The 18,627-nt window shown below is 46.1% G+C and overlaps 1 protein-coding gene across 2 annotated transcripts in view; it reads left to right on the forward strand.

The window, feature by feature from the left end:
• The window catches only part of LOC137421474 (puratrophin-1), a 137,836-nt gene that overhangs the window by 75,602 nt on the left and 43,607 nt on the right, over window positions 1-18,627 (forward strand). For both annotated transcript variants that reach the window (XM_068107585.2, XM_068107586.2), the window contains exons 6-7: window positions 14,772-14,865; window positions 15,229-15,315. In XM_068107585.2, coding sequence (XP_067963686.2) covers window positions 14,772-14,865; window positions 15,229-15,315 — 181 coding nt within the window. The remainder of the gene's footprint in view (window positions 1-14,771; window positions 14,866-15,228; window positions 15,316-18,627) is intronic.

Consider the following 18,627-nt stretch of genomic DNA (forward strand, 5'->3'; position numbering starts at 1 on the left):
GATGTTCTTTCTGGACAGCAAAGGTTTCCTCCTGGCACACCTCCCATGTAGATCAAATTTGTGCAGCCTCTTTCTAATGGTAGACTCGTGCACTTTGACATCAACAGTGGCAAGAGCTACCTGTATGTCCCGTGATGACATTCTGGGGTTCTTAGAGACTTCTTTCAGCATCTTGCGGTCTGCTCTCAGGCTGAACCTGCTGGGACGGCCTGGCCTGAACAAGTTGGCAGTTGTTTGGAATCTTCTCCACTTGTAGATGATCTCCCGGACAGTCAACAACACAACAACATGCATTTTAAGGCCATTTTCCCTGCTAGAGCGGGGGTTAGCCTTGCGGGCCCCATGACAATCTTCTCCATTTTGCCCTATTTTCTGCATCTCTCCTTGTTAACCCCCTTGCCCACATTTCTTCTTCCACCATCTTTAGCCAAGTCTTTCTCGGTCTTCCCCATCCTCTACTTCCTTCTACATTCATTTCCATCACTCTTCTCAACCAGTCACTTTCATCCTTCCTCAACACATGACCAAACCATCTCAACGTGTTCCTCTTCACAGCATCAATCACAGGCTCTATTCCCATCATCTTTCGCATTTCATCATTTGTTTTCCTCTCTCTCTCAACGATACTCTGCACATCCACCGAACCATTCGCATTTCCACCCTTTCCAGCCTTCGTTACTGCTCTACATTCATGACCCATGTCTCGCTCCCATAAATCACAACACTTCTCCCACATGCAGCATACACCTTTCCCTTCAGCATCAACGACACTCCCCTCCTCATCAGCACGCCACTCAGTTCCCGAAACTTCTTCCATGCACATCTCACTCAAGCAACCGTTGCCAAGTCTGATCCACCTTCTCCATTCAGCATGTATCCGAGGTAGCAAAATGCTTTCACACCTTCCAGTTTCACGCCGTCTCCAAGATCCAACTCAACATTTCCCCCATCTGCAGCTCACTCTGTGCACACCTTACATTTGAATGTAGCTGCCACACTGGTTAATGACCCTCTCAGACCACTACATTTTTGATGAACCCACTCAGCGCACATTGTACATTGAATGGAGTTCACTCTGACAGTCCGACACCCTTCCTGCACACAGCACATGGCCACTTCCCAGTTCTTTCCACCTCACCACATGCTTTACCACTTGCCATCACCTTCGTCTTTCCTATATTCACCTTCAGACATTTTGTCTCCATACATTCCTTTCACTTGTTCATCTTTTCCTTCAGTCCATCCATACTTTCCGCAATCAACACCAGATCATCTGCATACAACAACTCCCACGGTAAACCCTCCTTTACGTTCTGAGCCAGCACCTCCATCACAGCTACAAATAGTAGTGGACTTAGTACCGACCCCTGATGCACTCCCACCTTCACCTCAAACTCACCACTGTTCCCATCCTTCGTCCTTACAGCTGTGCGTGCTCTTTTGTACATTGCCATCACTACTCTGATCAACCATTCCTCCACTTCTAACTTCCTCAATGCCCATGTCATTACTTCGCGTGGAACCCTATCGAATGCTTTCTCCAGATCAACAAACCCAAGAAACAACTTCTTTCTCTTCTCCATGTACTTCTCCTGCAACTGCCTCACAATAAAGAGCGCATCTGTCATTCCTCTTCCTGGCATAAATCCAAACTGCATTTCGTCAATCTTCACCTTCTTCCTTATCCTCCTCTCCAACGCCCTTTCCAATACCTTCATTCCATGCTCCAATAACTTTATCGCTCGGTACGAGGCACATTCCAGAGGGTCACCTTTCCCCTTGTATAGAGGGACGAGGGTACTCAGTTCCCAATCCACTGGAATGTGGCCTTCTTTCACCACCAGATTACAGATCTGTCATTCTCTTCACACCCCAACTTCCTGCTGCCTTCAACATATCTCCCACAACTCCCGTCGGCCCTCCCGCTTTTCTACTCTTCCTTGCTTTTATCGCTTCCTCAACTTCCTTCTCAGTTATCTTCTCTGCCGGTCCTAAAACTGGGTTACTCTCTCTGTTGCCATCCCATTCATTCTCTGTTTTCAACAGCATTTCCATATATCTTTTCCATCTTCCTTTAATTCCATCTGGGTCCACAACGATTTGTCCCACTTCATCCTTCAAGCAACTCACCCACATCACATTATACCTCTCTTTCGCTATCTGCTTTGCAATCCTGAATACCACTCTCTGACCCTCTTCCGAATCCAAGCGTTCTCCGAACATTTTCCTCCATGCCTCCTGTGCCTTTGCTACCTCTTTCTTTGCAGCCTTCTTGGCTGCCATTCAACTTTCATGCGCTGCTTTTACTGCTCCCGTACCCTTCGCCTTCTGCCACTCCTTGAATTTCTTCCTCTTCTCGTCAATCCTCTTTCCAACTTCATCATCACACCACCATGTTTCCGCATGCCTCGGTGGTCCTTTTGTCCATCCACATATCTCACCAACCGCTCCCAACAGACTATCTTTCATTGACATCCAACCACGTTCAAGCTCAACCACATCATCCTCTACCCTACTCAGCCTCTCTTTTAATGCCTCCCTTACTGTCACCTCTTTCAACCTCCACACCTTCAATCTCGGTTGGTACTTCACCCGCCGAGCTCTCCTCGCACCTTTCACCCTTATGTCGCAGACAACCAAGTGGTGCTGTGAAACAGCCTCCTCCCCCGGGATCACCTTTGTGTCCCGGGGGTGCCCCCTATCTCGCCGCCTATCCCCTTATCTCACCTCTCGCACCATCAGGTAGTCAACGGTCGTCGTCGACCCACTTGATGTGTATGTAACAAACTTATTATCCCCTTTCTGGAACTGAGTATTACAAATCAACAAATCAGCTCCATCAGCAAACTCCAAAATCCTTTCACCTTCTCCATTTCTCACACCATATCCGTAACCCCCATGAACTCCCTCAAAACCATCCATACTCCTTCCCACATGGCCATTCAGGTCTCCTCCTACCACAACAACTTCCTCATCTTTCACGTTTTCCATCAGCTTCTCTATCGCGCACCAGAACTTGTCCTTCTCTTTATCACTTCGACCAGCCTGCGGAGCATATCCCGAGATGACGTTCACCAAGAGCTTTCCAATCATCATTTTCACCATCATCAACCTTTCACTCACTCTAGTCACACTCACCACACTGTCTACAAACTCCTCAGAAAACAGGACACCAACACCATTCACGCCCTCCGGGCACCCTTGCCACACAAACTTGTATTTCTGTCCCTGCCTACCCTTCACCATTCTCACACCACTTCCCTTCCATCTTGTCTCTTGCACACAACATATGTCCACTCTTCTTCTGACCAATACTTCCACCACTTCTCCTGATCTCCCTGTCATTGTCCCTACATTCCATGTCCCAAACCTCAGAAACCGATCTCCACTTCGGGCTGTACCCTGCCCATATGTAGTTGTAATTGTCATCGTTCTCTTTTTGAGGCAATGTTTTTATGGCCGGATGCCCTTCCTGACGCCAACCCTCTTCGTCGCCTCTTACGACACGCAGGGATACGGTGAACCTATTCTAACCAGGGTACACACCGGGGATTTAACAAGTTGTTCCTTGAGCAAAAACTGATAAGACAGACGTACGGACACGAACCAATTGTTTAACCCCACTTTTCACTTCGCGTGCACGATATGCTTATTTGACATTTCCCCTACGGGTTCCAAGCACTCTCCCCTGTGCCACCGCCACCAATACATTATCCTCAACAATGGTCATCTTACTTGCAATGTGAGCTACTCAAAGAGCGACTTAAGGAGCTGCTCAAGGAGTTGCTCAGTGGCAAATGGAAGTCATGCAGGAGCTCATCGGAGTTGGACATCATCTCCCAGCTTATCCCTTCCACATCCGAGTCCAATGCATTTTCAGGGACAGAGTCCGACTCAGAAACCAAGATTTCTTCTTCCATCACTGGACTGTCCACTTCATCGTTACCTTCTTGAATCCACTCGTCTTGCTGCCACATCACCTCCCCTTCGGACCCCGAATCAGAATCACAATTAGACTCAGAATCAGCACTGCGGTCAGAATCCGATTGCAAGTCAGAGTATGTGGACTCCAGCATGCCACTTTCCAGGGAGCCGTCGGTTCCCTGACTCGCCTCTTCTAAATATGCAGAAAGCGGTTGTTGTGGTGAAGAGTCACAGACACAATGAATAGCAAATCCCCCATGCATGGCCGAAACCGTTTCAAAGTCCAGTGCTCCATGTCGTCCATTTTCACCCATGCGTTGCCACAGAGCATGTCGTGGCAACTGCAATTCCGTCATCTCGGCTGTCAGTGGTGAAGGGTTTCGATCTACCTCCAAGAGATCGTCATGTCGAAGCCGGTTTCTCCGTTGTTGAGTTCCACGGGGTCGGAAAAAAAAAAAACTAAAAAAAACTTTGACAACAACAGTGGCAATAGCGACCTGTAGGTCCCGTGATGACATTCTGGGGTTCTTAGAGACTTCTTTCAGCATCTTGCGGTCTGCTCTCGGGCTGAACTTGCTGGGGCGGCCTGGCCTGAACAAGTTGGCAGTTGTTTGGAATCTTCTCCACTTGTAGATGATCTTCCGGACAGTCGAATGATTGATTTCAAATTGTTTGGAGATCTTTTTAAATCCCTTCCCAGACTCATAGGCATCTATAACCTTCTTTCTGAAGACCTCAGAGAGCTCTTTTGATCTAGGCATTATGACGCCGCACACTTCGACAAAAAAGAGCAAACCAAACGAAATGTCTGAGGTTTAAATAAGACAGGTTCCTCTAAGATCCTCTCTATCGATGTTCTAATCATTTGCACCTGAGCTGGTGCACCTGATTCTAATTTTAGGTATTTGAAGTAGTGATAAATGTCGGGGTGTACTTACTTTTTCCACATGTGAAATTTGCATTTATGTTTATTTAAATTATACAATGGACTACAAAATGTAAATGTTTCATGATTTTTGTTACATTATATCACCTTTATCTATCAATATTGTTGAAATGCAGATCAAATCGCTGTATGTTGAAATATGTTGAAAAAGTCAAAACTTTACATGGGGTGTACTTACTTTTTCACGTGACTGTATATATATATATATACATACATATACCTTGTTAACCCCCGTGCCCGCATTTCTTCTTCCACCATCTTCAGCCAAGTCTTTCTCGGTCTTCCCCGTATTCCCCGCTACTTCCTTCTACATTCATTTCCATCACTTCTCAACCAGTCACTTTCATCCTTCCTCAACACATGACCAAACCTTCTCAACCTGTTCCTCTTCACAGCTTCAATCACAGGCTCTATTCCCAATAATACCTCTCGTGCACCTCCACACACACAACACCAACCAACCAAACAAGTTCAGAACACACCTGGTCACAAGTGTGCCGCTCTGACCGGGTCCTCAGTCGAGGTCCTCAGCATCATCCCGTTTCGGCCCTTCAACCTCGATACAGTCAGCTTAGGTGGGCCAGCAGGGGCACATACACATCCACATGCAGCAACTGCACCTGGATGCATACATACCCCCACCCCCAGCCAGTGCGAACAACAACAACACCTCCACATCCAGAATCCACAGCACCAAGCAAACATGGTGGAACACTCAAACACCCCCCTTTATACCCTTCACCACTCACCAACAAAACACACCAGATCATTGATACACACACATACACACCCATACACACACATGCACACACAACACCAACCAACTAACCACCTACCCTTACATCATACACCACTCAACACACAAAAACACACACTCATGCAAAAATTAATTCATGCAAAAACACACACCCTCACCCACTCACTCATATACACAAAATAAGAAATAATAATGGTAACAAAAAAAACCAAACAAAAAAAAAAAAACACAACCAACCTACACCATTCGACGTGTCTCCATAAACTTCCTCCATATCCAAAATGAGCCTTTCAAGGCAACCTGGGCCACCTTGTCACACATCCTGCTTCTTTCTGTCCCACACACTCCCAGCCAGCAAGAAATGCAGAAAAGGAATTTCCAACATACCCTCTACACCCCACCTCAAATGGCTGACACGAAACTCGCCAACCCTTCTCCCGGCACTCTGCCTCCAGCTCACTGTACTTTCCTCTCTTCCTCTCGTGCACCTCCTCCATGTTCTCTTCCCAAGGTACCGACAACTCCCCTAAGATGACCTGTCTTGTTGCACTTGACCAAATGACAATGTCAGGCCGCAACCTTGTCACACAGATCTCCTCTGGGAATACCAATTGTGGCTTAAGGTCTGCCACCACCTGCCAATCACAAGCATCTGACAGCCCTCTTGCTTTCCACCTCCTCCTCTTTCCACCTCTTACCACTTGGCCCTCTTTCACAAACCACACCTCTCCCCCATCAGTCTCCTTCTCCACTCTTCTCTCTCTCGATCTCAGCACCTCTTGTTGCACCATCTGCACCACGACCGCCAGCACCTGATCATGTCGCCACCTGTATCTTCCTGCTGCCAATGCTACTGAGCATGCACTCAGTGCATGCTGCACCGTTCCCACACCTCCACACAAATAACATCTCTCCTCCTGCAACAACCCCCATAATCTCAAGTTTACTGGTGACGGAAGCACATCATACGTTGCCCACAACAGGAAATTCAACAATATTGGCTCCATCCTCCAAATCTCTTGCCACTTCAATATCCTCACCCGCACACCTTCCCACTTAGTCCAAGCACCTTGCTGTGCCTGACCGACTGCTTTCACATATCTCCCCTCCTCTTCCTTTCTTCTCACCTCCCTCTCAACCATCTTCCTCCTCTCTTTCACACATGCCTTTCCCCATCGCTCAAGCTCCATCCACCCGAAGCCATGCTTCCCATGCTGTACCAATTGTACCATCCCCATGACCTCCTCCTAATGCAACCGCTCCTCTATCTCGTCCACCTCTGCTCTTGCAATCCACTTCCGACTTCCCTTCTCCTCTGGGAGAGCATTCTTTACCACTGCATCACTTGAATCCCGCAACATCATGAACTCCTGCATCCTCACCACCTTAAACTCCTCGGTTAATGATGTCAAGGGAAACTGGAGTTTTCCACCCTGACCATAAAAGGCAATGTTCGTCAAACAGCGTGGCACTCCCAACCACCTCCTCACAAACCCACTCACCACAACCTCCATCCTCTCTACATACCCAATTGCAATATCATACATCATCAATGGCCACAATACTTGTGGCATCAACCCAAACTTCAAACACCATACCCTCAACTTACCTGGCAAACCACATCCATCAATCCTCTTCAAACCTCTCAAAAGCTTGTTTCTGACCTCCTCCACTCTTCCCACATCATTCAACTCCACTGTATACCATCTTCCCAAACTCTTCACAGGGGCCTCCACCAATGATGGAACCACCTCCCCTCCCAGCTCAAACCTGTGCATGTTATCCATCACTCCTCGTCTCACTACCACACTCCTCGACTTTCTTGCTTTAAATCCCATTCTTGCCCACCGCATCAACCTTTCCAGTCGTCCCAGTACCTCTACTGCTGCATCAGCGGACTGTTGGACAACTGTCAGGTCATCCATGAAAGCAAACATTGCTGGCAACCTCTGACCAGGGGTTAGCTCCACTTCTTTCCCATGTCCACTCACCGCACGTATCAACAACTCCATAACCAGCACAAACAAAATAGGGGAGATGGTACATCCCATCGGGATCCCCACTTCCAACTTCTGCCACTCTGTTACATAGGACTGTGTCGCAAACCGCATCCAAAACTGATCATAATATGCCATCAAAAAATCCCTAAATCTCCGTGGCACCCAAAATAAATCCATGGCATACCTGATCAAGGCATGCGGCACTGACCCATATGCATTCTCCAAATCCAGCCATACCACCGCCACATCCTTCCTTTGCCTCTTTGCCTCCTGTAACACTTGCCAGACCATTGCCGAGTGTTCAATGCATCCTGGTGATCCTGGTATTCCTGCCTTCTGCACAGAACCATCCACAAAACCATTCCCTCTGATGAAGCCTGAGAGCCGTGCCGCAAAGACACTCATCAATATCTTCCCATCTACATCGAGCAATGACATGGGTCTAAACTGCTCAAGTGTCACAGCCTCCTCCTGTTTTGGAATATAAACTCCTTCCGCCCTACTCCATTGACTGGGCACCACTCCTTGCCTCCATACCACCTTCAGAGCCTTCCACAGATACTGCCTGATGCCTTCACAACTCTTAAACACCTTGTATGGCACTCCACTTGGTCTTGGAGCCGATGCCGCCCGTGCCTTCCTCAAAACTGCCTCAATCTCAGACATCTGTGGCTCTGACAAATCAAATGGAACATCTGGCTCTGTCGGTCTCACCAATCCTTCGATGTCCTCCACCACTTCGTTCCTCCTTGTGTCTGCATACATGACACGCAGGTGACCTTCCAACTCTTCCTTTGGTACCTTCAGTACACCAAATCGAGACGGCTCCAACAGATCCTTCATAAACTGAAAAGGCTTCTCAAAGAATGTCTTTCTCTTCCTCTGCCTCTCCTTTCTTCGCCTCTTCATCCTTTCCACTCTCTTCAACTTCACCAACCTCATCCTCACCTGCTTCGTCAACACCTCAAGCCCATTCCTCTCCCCTTCCACAGCCCTCTTCCATCTTCCATTCAAACTCCTCAACTCCATTCTCAACTCATGGATCTCCCTCTGCCTCCTGCTCAAACATGCCTCCTTTTCACCCCTTTCGACACACTCTTTCACTCCAGACGTGACACATGCATACTCAAACACAATCTCGTTCATCTTTCTCAATCTATCTTCCACCCTTCCTTTCAACCTATGAAGCGCCACACACATCACTCCATCCATTCTCTCCCATACTTCCCTTTCTCTCATACCTGGCCATTTCACTCTCCTCCTCACATCCTTTCCCTGCTGAAGTACAACCCCAGGACATACAACACTGTGGCTTGCTACCTGGCTGTTTCTCCCGGCCGTCTTACGTATCCCCTTTTCAAATGCACTGCGTTGCTGTACCTCCTCCTCACCCACCTTATGCACACACCCCATTCAGCTCTGATGGACATGCAATCCTCTCACCGACTCAAACACACGTCCACACCCACAATATAATTATAAACCCACGATACACAAACCCACAATATATAAACCCACAATATATATATAATTATTATTTTTATTTTTTTACATTCATGAAAATATTACATTGTGGCATGCTCTTGTCAGATGAATCTTGAGAAACTGTTCATAATAATAGAGAATTAAACAAGTACAGATACATTCAAAGTACACCGCCCACATGCCAAATGAATAAATAACATCCTCTAGCACGGCATTACCAGGTCGCCTTTGGCACCCGGCAATACCACCAATAGTGACTTAAATAAAGACACTGCGTTGGGAGGGAGAGGTGTACAATAATTGATTGATTAATTGCATAATTAAAATCAATAAATTATGTTCATAAAATATTTTTATAATCAATTGGCTAATATCATACCTAAACCACCAGTGCTTCATCCGAAGCTGTAACTTTTTGAAAAATAATTAAACAAGTCATTAATTGAAAAAATTAAATAATTAATTGATTCATTAATCAATAATTAATCGATTAATTGATTCATCATGTCCAAATATCAGCTTCCGAGCTCAAAAGGTGCCTGAGATATTGCCCAGATGAGAAAGAAAATAAATAAATGAATAATAATGAAAAAAAACAAAAACATAAAATAATTAAATAATTCATCAATTGCCGAACAGAATACATAAACGACCACCGTGTCATCTGAATCTGTAACTTTAAAACAATTAAGTCATTAATCGAATAATTAAATAATTAAGTACGGTAATATTGTAAATCATCACGGTCTTCCCCCAAGACCTTTACAGCCAAATCACTTGGTCATTGTTGTGTCCAAATATCAGCGTCCAAGCTCAAAAGGTGCCTGAGATAATGACCAGAAGAGAAAGGATATAAATAAGTACTTAATGAATCGATAACAATTAAGTAACTAATCAATTAATTGATTAATCAAAAAACCACATTTTTTTTTTTTTGCCAAAGCACGTGCTCACTGTTGTGCCAAAATTTCAGCTTCCTAGCTCAAAGGATGGCTGAGATATCACCCGCACAAGCAAACAAGAAAATAAACAAGAAACCGGAGTGAAAACTGATCGCGTACTCCTTTTCAGCCACCTGGAGATGGCATAGGAAAGGAGCGGTGTACAATATATGTACAACTGTACAATATACAATATATCTTCTCCAATGACTTGATCTCTGATCATCAATTTGGATTCAGACCAGGTCATTCTACTCTGGACATGTTGCTTCTGCTGTCTCAACAATGGATGGAGGTCCTCAATGCCAAACAGGAAATCAGAGCTATCTCACTTGACATATCACATGCCTTCGATACGGTCTGGCACCCAGCTCTGCTCACCAAAGTCTCCTCCTATGGTATCCATGGAAATCTCCACTCATGGCTTGCGGACTTCCTCTCTGGTCGTAAGCAACGTGTGGCCTTGAATGGATTTCTCTTATCTCCCCTTCCTGTTCTGGCTGGAGTTCCCCAAGGTAGTGTTCTGGGCCCTGTGATATTTCTGGTCTTCATCAATGATCTCTCCGGCTCTCTGGGAAATCCTGTCTATCTCTTTGCTGATGACTCCACTATCTGCCGCTCCATTTCTCATCCCTCAGATCGGCAGTCTGCAGCCTCCTCACTCTCTGCAGACCTGGACAAAATCACAGACTGGTCAAACAAGTGGAACATGTCTTTCAATCCTGACAAATCTCACACTCTTACTATGTCTCTCCGAAAAGACCGACTGGAAAACCCTCCCATCTACTTTCTCAACAATCCTCTCCAAGAAGTTCTGTCGCTCAAGCTTTTGGGTCTCACTATCTGCCATGATCTTTCCTGGGAAAACCACATTTCAAATCTGGCCTCCAAAGCCAGTCGCCGACTGGGCATCCTCCGTCATGCGAAATCCTTCCTTGGCACATCTGAGCTCCTCACCACAGACAAGGCTTTCATCCGCAGCTCAATGGAACACTGTTCCCCCCTCTGGGCCAGTGCTCCTGCCTCACACCTAGCTCGGCTTCACACTGTTGAAACGAAAGCTTTCAGAATCATTGGAATCTCCTGCGATGAAGCTAACTCCGAGGGCCTTTCACTCACTCACCACAGGCAGGTTGGTGGTCTTTCTGTCTTCTACCGACTCCTCTCCGGCCTTGCTCCCCCAGCTCTCTCTGTGCTCTGTCCCCCAAATATTCCTGCAGGTCGCACAAGATCTGCCAGCAACCCTCTTATGGTTAAACCGCCAAAATCTAGGCTCTCTGCTCACCTTCACTCTTTCATTCCCCTTTTCTCCCGCCTCTGGAACAAACTCCCCCACTCCCTTGAATCCCACTCCTCCCTCCAGGTCTTTAAAACAGCTGTTCACCGCCATCTCTTATCTTCCCCCATCAAAAACCTTGATCTTCTCTACCCCTGCTAATTCACCCCAGATACACTTTTTTTGAAATATCAACTTCTTTCCTGGACGTCCTTGCAGTGTTCATATATTTTATACCTCTCACACCTCCCACCAAGCCCTCCCCCTCCCACAGTTCTCTCGATGTCCCTGCTCTCAAATGTTATGTTTGTTTCCTTCCCCCTCTCTCCCCATCTTGTCTTCCGCTCCCATTATTTTTGTGTTTTATGTGTCGGTTCGACTTTTTGTGTGATTAATGTTAGCTCTTTCACGAGCCTCGATCTTGTATCCAAAAAAAAGAAGAAAAAAAAGGTTATTCCAGTAGGAGTAGTTGGTAGTATTATGCATTTGTCATGTAACTTCCTCTTTTTACAAGACAGGTAGCCCAACTGCAATGACTTATTTTCGTTTTGAAACCAGACCTGTTTTGCTTGCAAATAAAGCCAATGCTTCCATAAGTGCGTCATTCGCTATGGAAAGGTGGGGAGGGAGGAGGGGAGTGAACATGTGAGTGCATAGTTAGAAGCCAACATGGTTTTGGCTCCGGAGCCCTTAGGAAAGCCGTCCGGAAACTTTAGGGTTCTCAGCACTTCATGGCTGCATATGCTACCTTTTCTGGGAAAAACACTTTTTGGGGATGGGGGAAGGGGTCAACTTCATTTTGTTGCACTGCACAGCCAAAAAAATAAAGGAATAGGAACAAAAAAAAATCGAAGGAATTGGAACAGTCGAATGACTTAAAAATCCAATTAGATGAGCAAGTACTGAGAACAGCAGCTGTATGTCCCACAAGCTGCTGACGTTTTTCCAAGACGGAAAAAAGAAATAAAGCATCGGAATTCCTCTGGAGCTTGTTTAGTCGAGCCGAAAGCAACATGATGGACTGAAAATAATGTCTGAAAATCTAAAATGAAGGCGAAAATGATCGAGATGGAAGCCCGTTGTAATATGCTCTCCCACCAGGAGCGGTACTGGGGTGGAAACGCCTAGGTGGGGAGTGAGGGGGCGGGTTTTGCGTATTCATTTTTGAGTGTACAGGATGTTTCAAAAAGATTGATACAACTTTGACTTCCTGCCATTTCTTTGTTTTTTGACCTATACCGCTTTCCTTTTCATGGTTTGGTGTTGTTATCATGGTATTTGTTCCCTGGGATTTCTAGCTCCGTAGCTCAACTATGCCATTGACAGTGGAGCAGAAGACAAAATTGGTGGCTCTGTGGTATGAGACTAAATCAACAACCACAGCAACAATTTCTGGGGGCAGAACCACCTGAGCAGATCACTGAAGGGTACCTGAAAGGGCCTAAGGTCACATGCTTCTGCACCTTCAATGCCAGATGGGGAATGCTAGGGCCTTACTGGTTTGAGAATGACAACAGCAGGACGGCAACGATCAATGGTGAGCTCTACCAGGCCGTGCTCCAGAAGTTCCATAATGATCTAGCCCAAAAGGTCACCCCAAACCAGCCCAGCATGACTTGATTTATGCAGGATGGTGCATTGGTGCACCCCCACATACCAACGCAGCATACACCATCACTTTCCTGCAGCAGTTCTTCAGAAACCACCTCGTTGCCCTGGGTACCCTTCTGTCTACGTCAACCGCCCTGCCACACTGGATGATCTGAAGCAGGAGGTGTCAGACTACCTCCAGGCAGTGCCACATGAGACCTACAGGCAAGTTGGACAGAACATTTGAGTCAGGATCAATGCCTGTCTGAACCGTGGAGGGGCACACATCGAGAACGTCAATTACAAGGATTTTGCGTAAATGCCAATTTCACACCTTGGCCTCTCACGAACTCTTGCAGTGACTTACTGCAATAACAATCAGTGATAGAAAATACCATGTCATAAGCTTTCAAGAAATGTTTGGTTCACGTTACTGAGGTTTCTGTTTCTTTTTAAATAAACGTTTAAAGTTGTATCACTCTTTTTGAAACACCCTGTACATGTTTTTTGTTTTTCGATCAAAAAATAGTTGGGGGTGGATAATCGATATGCTGTCTTCCCTCCTCCCAAAAGTGGGGGGAAGTGACATGTCCCCTTGTCTTACACGAATCAACGCCCATGGATATACATCTGGATACTATAGTGTTTAGCGCATACTAAAATAGCACCACACTTCATGGAAGAGTTGCTTCGGCTGTTGGAGTAATTGTACCAGTTATTTTAGGGTTTAACCCAGTTATATTTGAAAAATAATCGATCGGAACAGCCAATGGAAAGATTCTGTTGAAGAGATCGGCCTAATGGAGAATTGGACAAATGCTGATCAGAAAGAGGAAATAGAGTAAGAAAGATAAAAGGGATGTATTGGAAGTTAATTTACCACCTGGCTTTTCGGTCAGGTCAGTCTTTTGGGACTGCCACTGATGACATGTAATCCAGTGCTACCTGCCGCATGGTCGGGTTGTTGGCAACCAAACCGACACCCCTCACCGGCTTTGTTCGTGGGGATGGTGACTGTGACACCCTGCAAGGACCAAAAACAACACCTGACAAAGGCTGGATGAGCTCCTGTAGGGAGCCAATGGCCATCCAGTAAAGAGATGGTGTCTCCCAAAAAACACTCATCTGGTTTGGACCGGTTCAAGTCAAACAAAAGTGGTATGTGCTGCTTCCTTGCTTGCAAAGGTAGAGCACGGAAAATCCCCATCAGTTGGCATCCATGGGGCGGAGGAAATTCTTCTTGAGGAAATGCCCCGCTTACTACAGTGAGAAAAGCGGCGCCATTGTTATGACGTCACTGGTACCCAGAGTATCCTGAGATGTGAAAGTGACGGTAGTGACGTCACTTCCCCCAAGCTCAGTGGCTGTGTTGTGTTTGTCTTGTGTGTGTGTGTGTGTGTGTGTGTGTGTGTGTGTGTGTGTGTCAGTCAGCTCTATTATGAGCCTTAACCCATGGATATATAAAAAAACAACCTTTCTCATTCTTACCTTATTCTCATTATCTCCCTGTGTTGGTTTCTAAAGGTATTTTGAATGAAGCAAATGGTTTATAAGTCTAATATGTTCATCCTACTTATGTTGTTTCATCAACTCTTCTTTAAAGACTCAGTTGCTGGCGTTTAAGGCCTTTAATGTGATTGTCAATCGTCTTTGGCCTGAGGACAAATGTGGAAAACACATAAATAATAAATGTCTGCCTGGCATCTGTTAATGATCGTAACATGTGTGGTTTCAATGTTCCTGCTTGCTATGACAAGTCATGCGGCCTTTAAGATAATCTCAGTAGTGACATAATTTAATAGTCTTACTTGAGCCTGATGTGCTTGGATGTGTCTGGGGGATTTGCTTTCAGCACGGACGTCCGTGAGCAGGGCCTTGCCATCGTGGTTGATGCAAGAAAGGCAGGCCCATCGGAGCTTCTGTCGAAAGCCATTGCTGATTTTCAGGTGAGCAAGTCTGAGGTTCACCTTTTGGGCCAATAATTGCATGTTGTGTGGGCAAGAGATGGTCCAATTTTCAATCCCCAACTTTCCCTTCCGCTTCTCACCGTTTTCTGTCTTCATACATTCTCCTTTCTCCCCTCTCCTCCTAATGTCCTTTACCTTTCCTCCTCCATTCGCATCACTTCACTGGCCTACATGCCCCTCGTCTCCCTTCTCCCAATTGTATCCTCTGTCTCCTATCCCATAATATTAATCCAATTGTGATTGATGGAACAAGTTTGAAAAAGGGTTGTCATGCTCTTAACAACAACAACAACAACAACAACAATAGCAACAAAATATCACGTTTGTCTGCTGGGATTGCAGATCCGAATACCAGGAAGTGTGCACTCCACATTGCTCCTGGTAGAAAAGGAATTTGCAGTCAAAATGGAAAGGTCGTGCATTCCTCAGGTACGCCGACGGATGCTGTTGTGCTTATGATGCGGTAAGGAGAATGTTGAATCTCAGTCGTACAATTGCTATGTTTTGATATGAATAACTATTCCGTTTCTCATTACTAGTGTCCTTGTTTTGTCATTTGGAATGACATCACAATTTCCCGTGGGAAATTTGTATTCAATTTTGTGAACTTTATTTTATTTTATTTTTTTATTAAAAAATGTTTTTTTTTTCATTTTTATATAGCTTTTTTTTTTTTTTTACCCTGTATGTTGAGTACCACTATATATTAGTTGTACTTTGTACTCCATGTAAATAGTCGAACATGATGCAGAAGTAGCGCACTTTCCTTTGAGCTATCTCGATTGGGTTTGACTCCCATCCCCACTATAAACTGTCAGATTGGTGCTTCACAGGCAAGGCGTTGCATCTCTGTCTGCTCCGTCCATCGGAAGGACGTCAAACCAGAGAACCCTGTCTGCCAGCACTGGCCGTTTGGTACACGTTAAAGATTCCACGGTGTCTTTTCCAAATAGTTTAACGAGTTACGGTTGGCACCCAAATGACAAATTGACAAACCCAAATGACAAACCCAAATAACAAATGACAAATTTTCACCCAAATCAACTTCAGTCAAACAACAGGCCCAGGCAGCTGGTTTGTGAAATACCTGGCCTCAAAACATTCCTCAGCCAATCCTTCAAGAAGGTAGGAATAATCGTGGCTGTTAAAGATTCATTGGTAATACACAGTGTTTTATTAGCCGCCGTTGGACTTGGTCAGAAATGGAGGCTTAAGGATTTGATCTCGTCCGTCCGTGTGTCCGCAACCATATCTCGGAAATGTTTGGACCAATTTTGTTCATACTTGGCACAAAGACAACATATGACGGTATACATATTGTTACGGATTCGTAACTTCCGTTATTGGGGTTTTCACCCACTTGACATGTTTCTGATATTAGGTATTATTATTATTCTCAAAAGGTTTATTATTCAGGAACAGCTATCTAAAGTTAAAAAGGTTAACTTAAAATGATACAGGAAATCGTGGACCGGAAAACGACGAGCGAGGACCGAGGACTATCGTCGTGGGATTACGTCTCAAAGTACGAGCCGTCCGCCATTTTGACTCGTGCGCTTCGCGCGTCGAGAAAACTTTCCTTGCTTCGTCAACCGTTTCCACCGCGTTCAGACGTATCTGTGGTGTGTGTGTGTGCACCGAGGCTTCTGACGATTACTTTGCGGCTCGCCGACCGTGAACAGTGAAAGTTCGTACCTGGAGGGTGCCTTTGGATTTCCCAATCGCCGTTAGTGCGCCTTTGTGCCACTTTAACCACGTGACCCTTTTCTCCGCTTTGGGTCGCGTGCGCCTTGGTGCCGTTTTGGGCGGCACCAAGGTGGTAATGTTGTCATTGGTGGTAATGTTATTCCTGTGTGATTTATAATACAGGGCGCTGCAAAAGTAGGTATATCACCTTTAGAGGCCATTTTTCCCCGCAAGCGGGGATTGGCCTTTTTCGGGAACCGTGGTAGTTGTTGTTTTTCGGTCCCCTTTTTGAAGCAATGTTTTACGGCCGGATGCCCTTCCTGACGCCAACCCTTTTTGCCGCCTTTTTTTTTTTTTTTTTTTTTTTGTATACAAGATCGAGGCTCGTGAAAGAGCGAATATTAATCACACAGAAAGACAAACCGACACATAAAACATATAACATAGGGAGCGGTAGACAAGATGGGGAGAGAGGGGGAAGGACACAAACACAACATTTGAGAGCAGGGACCGAGAGACATCGAGAGATCTGAGAGAGGGCGAGGGCTTTGGGGGGGGGGGGGCGTGGGAAGGGGGCGGTGGGAGAGGTATAAAACATATGGACACTGCCAGGACTTGCAGGAAAGAAGTTGGAATTTCAAACAAGGTGGATCTGGGGTGAATTAGCGGGGGTAGAAAAGATCAAGGTTTTGGATGGGGGAAGATAAGAGATGGTGGTGAACAGCTGTTTTAAAGACCTGGAGGGAGGAGTGGGATTGAAGGGAGTGAGGGAGTTTGTTCCAGAGGCGGGAGAAAAGAGGAATGAAAGAGTGAAGGTGAGCAGAGAGCCGAGATTTCGGCAGTTTAACCATCAGAGGGTTGCTGGCAGATCTTGTGCGACCTGTAGGAATATTTGGGGGACAGAGCACAGAGAGAGCTGGGGGTGCAAGGCCGGAGAGGAGTCGGTAGAAGACAGAAAGACCACCTACCTGCCTGCGGTGAGTGAGTGAAAGGCCCTCAGAGATAGATTCATCGCGGGAGATTCCAATAATTCTGAAAGCTTTGGTTTCAACAGCGTGAAGCCGAGCTAGGTGTGAGGCAGGAGCACCGGCCCATAGGGGAGAACAGTATTCCATTGAGCTGCGGATGAAAGCCTTGTGTGTGGTGAGGAGCTCAGGTGTGCCGAGGAAGGACTTCGCACGACGGAGGATGCCCAGTCGGCGACTGGCTTTGGAGGCCAGCTTGGAAATGTGGTTTTCCCAAGAAAGATCATGGCAGATAGTGAGACCCAAAATCTTGAGCGACAGAACTTCTTGGAGAGGATTGTTGAGAAAGTAGATGGGAGGGTTGTCCAGTCGATCTTTTCGGAGAGACATAGTAAGAGAGTGAGATTTGTCAGGATTGAAAGACATGTTCCACTTGTTTGACCAGTCTGTGATTTTGCCCAGGTCTTCAGAGAGTGAGGAGGCAGCAGACTGCCGATCTGAGGGAAGAGGAATGGAGCGGCAGAGAGTGGAGTCATCAGCAAAGAGATAGAGAGGATTTTCGAGAGAGTCAGAGAGATCATTGATGAAGACCAGAAAAAGCACGGGGCCCAGAACACTGCCTTGGGGAACTCCAGCCTGAACAGGAAGAGGAGATGAGAGAAACCCATTCAGGGCCACACGTTGACGACGACTAGAGAGGAAGTCCGCCAGCCATGCGTGGAGATTTCCATGGATACCAAAGGAGGAGAGTTTGGTGAGCAGAGCGGGGTGCCAGACCGTGTCGAAGGCACGTGATATGTCGAGGGAGACGGCTCTAATTTCCTGTTTGGCATTGAGGACCTCCATCCATTGTTGAGACAGCAGAAGCAGCATGTCCAGAGTAGAGTGACCTGGTCTGAAACCAAATTGATGATCAGAGATCAAGCCATTGGAGAAGAGGAAAGATTTCATATCCGAAGCAATGATGGATTCCATGACTTTGCTGATAATTGGGAGAAGGCTGATTGGTCTGTAGTTGCTAGGATCTGTTTTTGCACCTTTTTTGTGCAAAGCGGTGATGTTGGCTGATTTCCAAGCAGATGGCAGTTGA

This window comes from Myxine glutinosa, chromosome 2 (genome assembly GCF_964187855.1).
Source record: "Myxine glutinosa chromosome 2, kmMyxGlut1.1, whole genome shotgun sequence".
NCBI lineage: Eukaryota > Metazoa > Chordata > Myxini > Myxiniformes > Myxinidae > Myxine > Myxine glutinosa.